We start from the raw sequence: 12,435 nt of genomic DNA, 5'->3' as shown, positions 1-12,435 counted from the left end.
CTAGCATATGTGAGTCTTTGACCCCGATAGAATTTAGAAGATGGTGTGCTTTGCTCCAGGTGATTTTCCGTGTAATTTGAGTATCTTTAAGGTTTATGTTTAGATTATTCAACGAGGACGGATCAATAGTCTGCTCAGTTTTTTGGCCAGTTTCTCTGCTGAGACCAAAACAGTTGTCCAGCAGAGGGCGCACCAGTCAATTAACAGATGCCCTTTTCAAGACTGAACCCTCACGTACTCTGTGCAGCACGTGCACGCTCCCAAGAAAGCAAAGCCGCTATCCCTCCAGCTCACGCTCTGCTAACAGAGATACGAATCCATTTTGAAAAAATGGGGGAAATAGAATTATTTAAACATTTTTCTTTTGTTCCATTAAATAGAATAAAGCAAAGTGCTGATTTCAAAATCAGAAGAGCCCAAGTCTTATCAGAAACACCTTTGCCTGTTTTCTTACGTGAAAGTCATGTGTTTTTATTTTAAAAATTCAAAAACTGTTGTTCATTTCCTTCTTTTAACATTCCAGGGGGAGGGTGTAGCTCAGTGTAAGAGCATATGCTTAGCATGCATGAGGTCCTGGGTTCAATCCCCAGTACCTCCACTAAAAAATTTTTTTAAATAAGCAAACCTAATTAACTCCCCCCATCCCCACCCTCTACAAAAGCTTAAAAATCCCAAAAGCTTTCCAGCAAGGCTAACTGAATAATCTGTGGGGCTGGGAGTTAAAAGACTGCATCCAAGGACCGGGAATTTCCTACGGCGTTACCTGAAAAGTCCTGTTCGTGTCACTGCTCAGACCAAATCTACTGTTTGTTTAAAGTTTTTTCACTAAGAGATTTGCTCTCTCACCAATTTCTTTCAGGTCTCCATTCTTCTGTTGACGTTGATGCTTGTTTTTGCAAGCTTTGGAGTTCAGCTTTTTGCTGGAAAATTGGCAAAGTGCAATGATCCCAACATTATTAGAAGGGTAAGACTCTCCTTTCTGTCTTTGGGGACGAAACTGGAGGAAATGGACCGTCTGGGTCCGCGTGTGCCGAGGCTGCCTTGAGGACAGGGCTCTCAGAATCTCTTCCCGTGAACTCCCTCGGCTTCAAGCAGGCAGCATGTCTGCTCTGGCTGGTCAAGGGTGATACGGGGAGAAGCCCATCTCAGGGAATCCTGCTCCTCCCTTCTGTTGGAGGGTCAGCCGCTGCTGGTGTCCTCAGTACAGTCGGCCAAGACTCCCCAGGCGGATAGCTGTGAGCCTGGAACACCTTCCCTTTAGGTCGTCCCTAACTTGGCCCTGACTCTGCTGGGCCCTGAGACACCTATTAGCAAACAGCCCCCGCAAGAAATACAAAAGACAGTTTGACTTTCACGCCCTCTCTTATGACTGCTCCATTCCGCATTCTTTCCGTTAGGGAGTCAGGGGCTTGCATTAGCTCTTAGTTGCCCAGAATCTGCCCATGGAGGCAACTAGCAAAGACCCCAGCTTGGCCACTTCCGATCCCGCCCCTTTCTCTGTCTTTCTTCGGTCGGTGCTGGAAGAGGAGGCTGGCTGCTGGAGCAGCCCCGGTCTGTCAGTCAGTAGCTGAACACCATGAGGTGAAAATACTGCATCTCGAGGAGCTCAGACAGCTCTCTTCTGAATGAGGACCATGCAAGGGCTCCAGTTTCTTCTGTTGTGTGGGGTGTCCCCACTCTTTGCTGTTTTCAGTCTCCTCTGTTTAGCTGGCAGTTGGGAGCCGAAAACCACCTCTCTCAGGGGACTGTGGGTGTCCTCACTTCAACCCGCGTCCCACTGGGAAGAGCGTGGCCTCCCCGGACGGGAGGGGAGACGGCGATGTGTGGTTCAGTGGCGTGTCCTGCAGACGGAAGGGACGGGGCCCAGCTAATAGTGAGCCAGTCTCTGCTGCACCACCCTGGGTCCCAGCCTCTTAGAATTCTGCTCTATGTTACGAGTAGATTGATGAAGCAAACCAAATACCACTGAAGTGTAAACTAGCAAGAATATTTCCTCTCTCATCGAGAGAAAATACTGCCAGAAGTCCATTAAAGGGCATGTTTCCAAAAAGGCTCCCAGAGCTGAGCTGTGACACTTATTTCTGTATCTCCAGCAAATACGGCTGTCTAATAGAGATTTCATATTAGTATGAAAATTTCCTACATTTTCAGGCTTCTGATTGTAAAGCTTGGTAGCTCGCGACTTGTTATAGAATACAGGTAACATCTTTGTTCGGTCAGAATGTGTTATCGGTCATGTTAATGATGAGATTTGCAGGAAGAGGCAGAGCAGGAGACTTGGGATGGCCGGACCTCATGTTAGCTCACGAGGCACCACCTGGGTCGTTGCTTCCTTTAACTCCCCTCCCCAGAGGTTCCAAGACCTTGGATAAACCTCAGAAGACGCACAAGGAACATGGTATAAAGGTCATGGTGTACCCAGTGAGCTAGGTCATAACTAGCTGATGCGTGAGTCCACAGGCTTGTGTAAAGAGAGAAGGGTTACTTTAGGTCCACTCTGAATAGAGGCCAGAAGGATAATAACATTTCACGATAAAGCTGCATAGGAATCTTGGATGACTCGGTACAGTAATAATGGTCTAGGAGCCTTGTGACTTTTATAGTCTTTGCTCATCCACAGCCCAGGCCAAAGGTTGATGACTTGTATAAGGAAAGGAAAGCACGCAGTGGATGGACAGACACCCAGATACCACGAGACTTTTATCCTCTTTCCCAGAGCAGTGAGGTCTCTGTGAAAAGCTGATAAAGAACGTCCAGGTGAACTTAGGCATCACAGGCAGTGTCAAGTGCAAGGATAATTGAAAAGAAACCGGCATGGTGAGAAGTGGCCTCTGTCTTTTTGTCAGGACGGGTTCTTTTCTAGCCCTAATACAAGAGGCCAGGCACAAGCGTGCCATGTGGGTGAAGGTGGACACCAGTTCTACCTTGGAGCTGCAGTTCACTTTTATAAAAGGAGAGACAAACCCAAGGAAAAGGAGAAACTAGATACCCCCACATTTGGATCACACAGCTCACATGAGGCATGAAGCTTGAGTTATTGGTGCCATCTTTCTAGTTGTAATCATATAATATGTGGTCCTTGATGGTTGGCTTTTTTCACTTACATAATATCTTCAAGGTTCATCCATGCTGTAGCATGTGTCCGTATTTTACCCTTTATGGCTGAATAGTATTCCGCTGTTTGGATATACCACATTATATTCAGGTATTTGTCCACTGATGAACATTTACATTGTTTGGACTATTATAAATAATGCTATTTATAATAATAATGATACAAACATTCATGTACAAATTTCTATGTGGATATATGTTTTCATTTCTCTTGGGTAGATACCTCAGAGTGGAATTTCTGGGTCCTATGGCAGTCCTTTGTTTAGTCATTTGAGGGCCTGTCACGTTATTTTCCAAAGTGGCTGCATCATTTGCCATCCACCCCAGCAGTGTTTGAGGACTATGATTTCTACATGCCCTTGTCAAAGCTTGTTGTTATTTGACTTCTTGATTATAGCCTTCTTAGTGGATGTGAACTGGTATCCCATTGTGGTTTTGATTTGCATTTCCCTGATGATTAATGATGCCGAGCATCTTCTCCGGTGCTCACTGGCCATTTTTCTCTCCCTTGGAAGAACGTCAGTTCAGATCGTTTGCCCACTTACTAACGTTTTCAGCATCAACTTTCACCTGCCTGTCTCTGAAGCCTTTGGCACTGTTTGCCAAGTAGCTGTCCACATCACTGTTGTTAGATAAAAGACTTTGGTTGTTCTATGTAAAAAGTTTTATCTTTTATCTTCTCTGAGTTCGTTTTCTGACCAGGTTCCTCTCCCCATTCTTTTATTTTTTTTTCCTGTTTTAGGAAGATTGTAATGGAATATTCAGAATTAATGTAAGTGTGTCCAAGAACTTAAATTTAAAATTAAGACCTGGAGAGAAAAAACCCGGATTTTGGGTGCCCCGTGTTTGGTAAGCATACTCCAAAAATACCTTCAAGAATGCTATATTGTCAGTTTAAGGGTTTTTCCCTCTGTTTTATTGAGGAATAATCATCTTACATCAATCACTGTATACACTTAAGGCATACAGCATGATGGTTTGATTTGCATATATTGCAAAACACTTACCACAATAAGTTTAGTTAACATGTATCATCTCAAACGGACAAAGTAAAAAGAAAAGCAAAAGCTTCTCCCTCTGATGCGAAACTCTCAGGATCTGTTCTCCGAACAGCCTTGCTGTGTATCATACAGCAGTGTTAGCTACAGGCGTCACGCTGTGCGTCACATCTCTTGTACTTATTTATAACTGGAAGTTTCTACCTTTTGACCACTTTCCTCCACTCCCCCCACCCCAGTAACCACAAAGCTGATCTCTTTTTCTGTGAGTTTAGTTGGGGGGTTGTTTTTTTGTTTTGGCTTTCAGATTCCACTTCTAAGTGAGATCATACAGTATTTGTCTTTTTCTGTCTGACTTATGCACTTAGCATAATGCCTTCATGGTCCATCCATGTTGAGTGTAAGTATATAAAGTGTATAGTTATGAAGCAGCACAGTATAGCATGAAACGAAATCACTTAAAATAACTTTAAGTGATGCAGGGCAAAGCACTGACTTACAACAGGATGCAAAAGTAAAATAAATAAGGTAAGTTAGAGAGCAGGTGGTACCCCTGAGTCCCAGGTCGCTTCATGAAACTAAGGGAATGTCACCATCATACTTCGCTAATACTTTAAAGTATGGATCTGGATTCACGTGGTTGCCTGTGTTGGACATTGACGTGCCCTGGAAAATCATCTTAAGACAGGGAGTCCACACCAAACCACAGACACAGTACTTTGTCACTTGAGTTGTCCATTATCATGTATTATAATCAAAATGTTTTTTGAATAAAGAAGACTCAAAAAAAGGTCAGACTTTCTGAGGAACCTCTCTAAACATCTAGAAATAGAGATGTTTTTATCTCTTTCTTTTATTGTCATAATCACTTTATCTAATTACATGAGTTATGTTTTTTCACTACAATTATTTACATGCCCATTGTGCTCATGGGACTCTGAGTTCCTCAAGGTTGAGGAACTTGTCTGATCTGGGTCAATATTTTCAGCATTCTCTGAGACAGTCTGTCTAGCCCATAACTGACTGGCTCACTGGATCTTTGTAGAACGAATGCATAAGTTCATTTATTAAGTAAATGAGGGAATAAACATCTAGACTGAAAGCAATGAATCAGTAAAAATTTGTTGGACAAATGAATGGGTAATAAATAAGTACAACTGTGCCCCAAAAATGTACATTTTTAGCCTTTTCATTTCTGTTTATTTTAATGACTTAAAGACACTGACCATCATTAAGAGGCTCGTGGTTTTACAGTCACCACACGTAGTCTTATACTTATGTCTTTAAGCCAAAATTTTAAAATTTTAAAAATAAGTGAGGCTTAGAAGAGATTTTCCATCAAGTTTTTAATCAAATTTTAATTTAATTTTTAAATCAGTTTCTTTTTTTTAATTTTAACAATTGTAATCAGATTAAAACTAAACTCATCCTGACTTTAAGGAAGGCCTGAGGTTCTCATAACAGTTGTAGAAAAGCCTAAATCATAAAGCTGTTTCAATTTTAAAACCCACTCACACTGAAGGGTTTCAGTGATGAAACCCTAGAAGAGGACAGTCAGTAACACAGTCGATCATCTCTCTCTCTCTCTCTTTAAAACTGGGGGTATTTTTTGAAAATGAGTTTTCAAAGCATTTACATCAAAGCCAGAAGTACCTGGTACCTTCTTTCTCATCCATTTTCCTAATGATTATGAAAGGACTGACTCCCTCAGTCTGCTTCACTGATGCGCTCAGTGTTCCATCAGCTTCGTTTGTCCTTTTAAATTGTTATCTGTTTTCTTTTTATTTCATTTTTATCTCTTAGAATAACAAGTGAACCACAGCAACTCCTCGGCTTTTGTCACAATTCATATTCTCATTGCTAAATGTCAAAGCTCTTTAAAAGGAATAGCATTTCACCCCGTTGTACCCTCAGGAGGCTTCGTCACCTGCTTTGGCATTTCTCTGATATGAAATTCACTTTCACAAACAATTCAATACAATTAGGTTTTTTTTTTAATACCAAAGAATTATGGAAAACTATTAATTTTGGATGTGAGGCTGAGCAAGGGTAGAGAAGTGTTATCACAGGGGAATGTCCTTATCCCAGTGTTAGCTAGCAGAGCAGTCTAATTTACATTACAATAAAAAATTAAAGACTCATAAACAGTTTCTTTTATTGTGAGATTAAAACTTATTACTAAACCATAAATAATTTATTTATATCAGAACATTCGTTTTTTTCCTGCTGTTTTGGAATTTTGGCTAGAGTCTCAAAACTAAGGTCAATAGGAGATAAAGTATCTTTACATTCTAAAGAGGCCTAGAGACCAGTCCCGGCAGAACTTACTAAAACATTACCCACCCCCATCACCCAGCTCCTGTCAGAGCAAACACTGCACTCAAAGATGACATCGTGGAAGTGACTGAAGTCAAGAGCAGGGAGTCCTGTGGCATTGCCCCCACCTTCACTGTGGGGACAAGGTGGAAGAGGCTGTGGGAATGTTTCCAGGAGTCGGAGCCAGGCAACACCTGGAGGCTACACTCCCAGCAGGAAGAGCATGGTGAGGCATCCTCGTGCAGGGGAGTGTAGCAATAGAGAGTTCAAGGTAGAGTAAAGCCAACGGCTCAAGAGACGATTACCATTGAAAAGAGAGTTTGTTACTCATAGTCCCCAAGAGGAGGGGGCAAGCCACACCCTGGGGCACCACTTGGGAAAGCACCAGGGCAAGTCAGCCGGCAGAGGGGTGGGGAGAACTGTGGCCACAAGTCTCTACTGTGGTTTCCCTGGGAAGGAACGGGTGAGGCAGGGCAAGGAGGCTGAGGGCGGGCGAGGCTGAATCTTTTCAGGGGCTCTGGGACAGAGAGGCTGTCCATTGTGGTCTGGTACCCGGCACAGGGATCATCAGGGCAGGTAGATAGCGGCTCAGAGTGTGAAAGCCCAATAAAGGAGGTGATTGAAGCGTGGTCTGGATTGGTTGGTTTGTGTTTGAAAAGCATGCCTTGGAAAGGACCCCTTCCGACGGGTGGGACGGGGTGATGAGGCCAGGAAGGGTGACCTGGCACTTCGTCAGGTTGTCCAGAACAGAGCAGATCCCGCATACATAGCCAGGACACATGTCAAAGTACCACGTTTACTGAAGTTAGAAACACAGTTAATACACAAAGCGTTTCTTAGGAACACAGAAGTGAGCTTTGAGAGAACAGGGGCTGCTGTGAGGAGAGCGCCAAGGGCCAGAGTCCAGCAGAGTCAGACACTCGAGACTCGACTCTGTTTCTCTGACTCCAGCCGCATCCCACCCAGTCTTGTAAGAACTAGATGGCAGCAGGAAGAGGAGGGGCACAGAGTGGCCAACCCTCTCCTCCCCTCCCCAGACCACGGGTCAGGCGTGAGCCACTGAGATGGGGTCCTGGTGCAGGTTTGAATGGAGTGGGCTTTTTAGAACAAGATTCATCATGTAATGGAAAATAACAAAAAACTTTGGGATCGCCCCCAAGATGTCAGGAAGGGAACCAGAACACTCTGGAAGGTAGTGCTGTTAGAAAAGTCAGTTCCCAGTTGTAGCCCATGACAGTCAACCTGTTCCACAAAACCAGCTCGTGATGATTTTAAGTCAGTTCATTGAAAGGTAGTATTTTATGTAAGTCATTATTGGGGGTTTCAAGTTCAATGGCATTTTTAAAGCATCAACAAATAGAGGGACATCACTTGAAGTGATCACCGTCGTTTCTGTCCATTCGTTCAGAATATTGTGACTTGGGTTAATTTTAAGGAAATATAAATCTTTCAAACAATAAATGTCAACTGTAACCATGATAACGTTCACATTTTCTTTCTCTAATAATCTCGTCAAGACTTAGAAGGCGAAAACTTTGTAATTTTATATTGGCTAATTTATGGTTAAGAAAATAAGTTATATCTGGGAACTGGCCTGGAGGAATGCTTTGGTGATCATAATTAGGACGTACATATGCACCAGCTAACGCAGGAGACAGACTGGTGTCTGTATTCTCTCTTCAGATGAATACATTCATTTTCTTCTGAATCACTCAGACTTGATGAGATAAAAATTACCTTGGTAAAAGGGATTAAACACATCATATATTATAAATACCGTGTGTTTTGTTTTAAGCAGAAGTCTGGGATTTAGGAAAATGAAATGTGTGAGAGAGAAATCAACAAAGTACTCAGTTTCATAGTAAATGTAATTTACTAAATGCTTACTATTCACTAGGTATTATGCTGTCACTGGGGACAAGCTATGGCCCCTGACCCCTAAGAGCTTGAACTCTAGTGGAGAACGGAAAATAAAATCACAAATCATTTAATGCAATATGCTAAAGTTTTCATGCTACCTCTGTAAGTCCCTAAAGTCACTTGGGGCTCACCGGAAGGTTACCTCTGGGTAATTTTTAGTTACACTGTGATATATTCTAGGCAGAAAGAGATCAGAGTTTTTCTTTTTTTTTTTTTTTTTTTGTAAAGTCTAACAATATGAGTATGCTCTCTAGGAAAAAAATATAAAACTGCTTTGCTTTTATAAGTTTAACAAAAACATGACTTATATGAACTCACTTCTGGGCCCCTTCCTGAGTCTTGGAAAGGGCCTGTGCCAGGTGGGGCCCTGAGGCTTAAGTTTTACATTTCTTTAGCTTCATGGTGTATCTGCCTCTGATTCTAGGACACAGAAAGCCGAAGCGTGCAGCAGCATGTGCAGGGGAGGCACCCAACCCAAACTATGGTTGAACCAGGGAGAAGGACCCAGAGGAGAAGACACTCAGTTAATTTTTGAATGGTGAATAGGAACTAGGCAGGTGAGGGGGGAGGAGCTTCAGGCAGGTGAGAGGGAGGGGCTAGGCAGAGGTGAGAGTGTTGTAGGTTGAGGAAACTCAAACTGTTATTGCCAAAGCACAAGGCAACAACAAGAAGAACAAAAAGTTTCTGATTTCTTTAGATTAAACAGCAGAGATGTGTAAGATACAGGGTGCTGTTCTGGACAGTGTCATTCCCTGAATTTCCACATCCAAGGGCAGAGGCTAAATTCCTTTCCTCCGCAGCGCCCCCGTCTTCTCAGAGGACAATAGTAATAATGACTGCGGGTCCCTGCAGCACTTCTTACTGGGCTGAAGACTGACCAGATAGTGAGGGCAGGACCAATGTCTTAATTTTCTGAATTGGATAAACAAGATTATTGTAATCTTTTTAAAATGAACCAGAAAAAATGATGTTTAAACAGCCGTCCAGATCGAGGAAGGGCAACAGGAAAACTGACAATAACAGATTGTGTCTGGGATTTATGAAGTCCTCTGTGGTTCCAGGTAAAGTATCAAAATTTCAATTTTAGTATCATGAACAAAGCAGAAAGAGTTACATGATTAAAACTGAGACATTTTTTAATGTGATATGTTCTTCCAGCTAAGTCTGTGATCCTCTTTTTTATTTTTCTTGGTTTAGCCTAAAAGTATATTTTAACATATTCTAACTCCTAAAGGATACAGAACATGAATATAGTTTGGGTTGCTGCAAATTCAGCTTAAAAAGCACTTTTACATAAAGAACATGGATGGGGAAGAAAGTTCAATAACAGATCTGGGAGCTGACTCACTTGGTTCTTTAAAAAAAAATCCTCGTTCAAGGAAGTTGTGCATCTGCAGAATCCTCACCGCGTCTGTCTGCTGAAAAATATATTGCATTTAATTGAAACCTCCCAAAGGAAAGGTTGTTGGGAAAATCCAAGGGAAGATGCTTGTACTTTCATACTTATAAATATAAATCAGAATCCCAAAATACGAATTTCTGAGTGAGGCTTTTTCCCCTATATAGAAAACATTTCTACCAATCGCTTTAAACCTTTAAAAACAAGTTAGTTTCAGTGTTATGTTTTATCAGATTCCCACATACTGAGTATTTTAGAAAAGAAAACTTATAAAAAGTACATCTCATGATTGTCTCTATATTTTGAAAACCATGAAAGACGTAGAAAAATACTAAACCAGATTCCCCCTAGAGTGTGACCTCTTATGAAGGTTAAATTTTGATAAATGTGCTAGCAGGAAAAGAAACTATCAAAATATCATTTAGATAGACTTCCGTAGGCCTGCCCTATCCAGCAATCCTGAGCTCAATTCATCAAATTCAGGAAATGTGGTGATAGTCGTGATTTTCCAGTGTGTGGCTGTCTACATCTTTTAATTATTTAAAATAGCCCCTGAAAAGGAGGGAAAAACATTGAAATCCTCCGTTAACACAAATGTTAGCTACATAATGACTAAGGGAGACACAGTGCAATAAAAAGCATTACTTTTGTTATTTGGAAGAGAAAAGTGTAAACATGTCAGAAAAATAAAAAATGAAATGTCCCCCCAGACCCCCTAAAAACAGAGGGAACAAACTGTTTCAGAAATCAGGCGTCAACTGTTGGTGTAGGCGGCATACTGTGTGCTGGGGTCCAGAAGACGCATCTATCGAGAACACGGAGTTAATGAGAGAAGAAATCCCCCGGGGAGGGAGTGACGTGTCTGAGACACATCTGCTCTGAGCCATCTCAGGAACCCCGCAGCATCACTGCACCATGGTGTGAAGCTCCCATGATGACACAGAGTGAAATAAAGTGGCCGGATTCTACTCACTTTACCCTTTTTGATTTATAATTCATGCCTTGTGAAAGGTTTTCAATTGTAAAACTCTTTCAGATTTCACATCCCAACTCCGACGCCCCTGTTCAGTTTCTAACCAGAAAGTCCTCAATACAATCCAGACCGGCCAGAAACGTCACAGAACCTCCAGGGGTGGAAGTCGAATTATGCAGCCTTTTGTTGTTTTCAACTGAGAGCACCTCATCATTACGTAATAATTAGCTACATGATCAGTGGCGACACCTGGATGCTTTGTTAGGATTTAGCAAACACGTGCCATCAAGGCTACCTTCTAAATTCCAAATATGCTTTGCACTCGAGATTGAAGAGAGTTATAGATGTTTGCTCAGGGTGCTTTTCATCAGAATTTCACCGAACATTGCCCTTTCTGACTCACAGGGCGAATCCGCGGAACTTTAATTTTGACAACGTGGGAAACGCTATGCTGGCATTGTTTGAAGTCCTCTCCCTGAAAGGCTGGGTGGAAGTGAGAGATGTTATTATTCATCGCGTGGGGCCGGTAAGCGCACACACGGAATCCTTTGATCGCGATAACAGTTGCTTTCATTGGCTTTGATGAATAACCTTTTTTTTTTCATTTATACAGATGCATGGAATCTACATTCATGTTTTTGTATTCCTGGGCTGCATGATTGGACTGACCCTTTTTGTTGGAGTGGTTATTGCTAATTTCAATGAAAACAAGGTAAGAATTCGTGGCTTGAATTCCACAGAGTTTATTTCTTAGCTGCACACTTTGAGCTCCCTTTTCACACCCAACATGAAGTTGCATTAAACCGTGATGTGACGGGTGTAAATAATCTCTGTAACTATTTCACAAGCTACCTTATTGCTGCCTTTCAGGCACAGTATTTAAGAGCACAATTCTCTTGCTAAATTTCCTCTTTTGGTAACTTTGCTGATGGCTGAAAAGCACATCTCCTATTGTTCAAATTGAAAGGATGGGCAGCAAGTTATTAAAATACAATAACTGAAACATGGCATTGACTGCAGGTGATATCACTCTCACAAAATGTAAATTGGATGCTGCTTTGGAGCCCAGTAGGTGAACTCAGAATTTTGATGGGGTGGTGGGGGGTTGGGGGTTGCAGTAGAAATGTTTAAATCCTAATTCATGGGATAAAAAGAAAATTTTTCTAATTTCACATAAAGACTGCATACTTTATGAACTCGGGAAGCGTGCTGAGTTCGTAACAGCTCTAGTGAACAGGACAAGAGTTCCCAAAGGGGAAAACAGCCTGCATCGCATCCTGTTAAAGAGAAAGTTGGGAGAAGCATTCTGTGTGGTTCTCCAAGTCCTGATGGCTCTGCCCTCTGCTGGGTGAGGGTCAGTCCTCTGGAATCACGCACTAAGGTTTTACGTAACTCCCCTCTGAAATGCACACTTGAAGGAAAAGCAGACTAGAGAGGTGAGATCATTGTCTGGGGCTTATAAGGAGTAGAAAAGGGGGCCAGAACTCAGAAGTAGTGCCTGTGACTGTCGTCCAAGGGCATAAAAATGTCCCCATTTGTTCTGCATTGAATTAAAGCTAGGTTTGCCTGCACGGCCCTGTGCTAGCCCGCGTCACTCAGAGCTGGGACTGATTCGTCTGCGTTCACATCAGCGCCCTTTGGTTTGTGTAGCTGCGCGTGGACTGTCTCATTCACAATCCCCCAGGCTCCACGTGTGTGGTACCAGCGCCTCAGCC

General features: G+C 42.3%; 1 protein-coding gene across 2 annotated transcripts in view; it reads left to right on the top strand.

The window, feature by feature from the left end:
• NALCN (sodium leak channel, non-selective) overlaps positions 1 to 12,435 on the top strand; it is a 258,985-nt gene that overhangs the window by 222,063 nt on the left and 24,487 nt on the right. For both annotated transcript variants that reach the window (XM_072976491.1, XM_072976492.1), the window contains 4 exons: positions 860 to 964; positions 3,857 to 3,963; positions 11,126 to 11,246; positions 11,334 to 11,432. In XM_072976491.1, coding sequence (XP_072832592.1) covers positions 860 to 964; positions 3,857 to 3,963; positions 11,126 to 11,246; positions 11,334 to 11,432 — 432 coding nt within the window. The remainder of the gene's footprint in view (positions 1 to 859; positions 965 to 3,856; positions 3,964 to 11,125; positions 11,247 to 11,333; positions 11,433 to 12,435) is intronic.

The sequence above is a fragment of the Vicugna pacos genome, chromosome 14, assembly GCF_048564905.1.
Source record: "Vicugna pacos chromosome 14, VicPac4, whole genome shotgun sequence".
Classification (NCBI taxonomy): Eukaryota; Metazoa; Chordata; class Mammalia; order Artiodactyla; family Camelidae; genus Vicugna; species Vicugna pacos.
The sequence above is the reverse complement of the archived record's forward strand: the minus strand, read 5'-3'. Positions and strand labels throughout refer to the sequence as shown.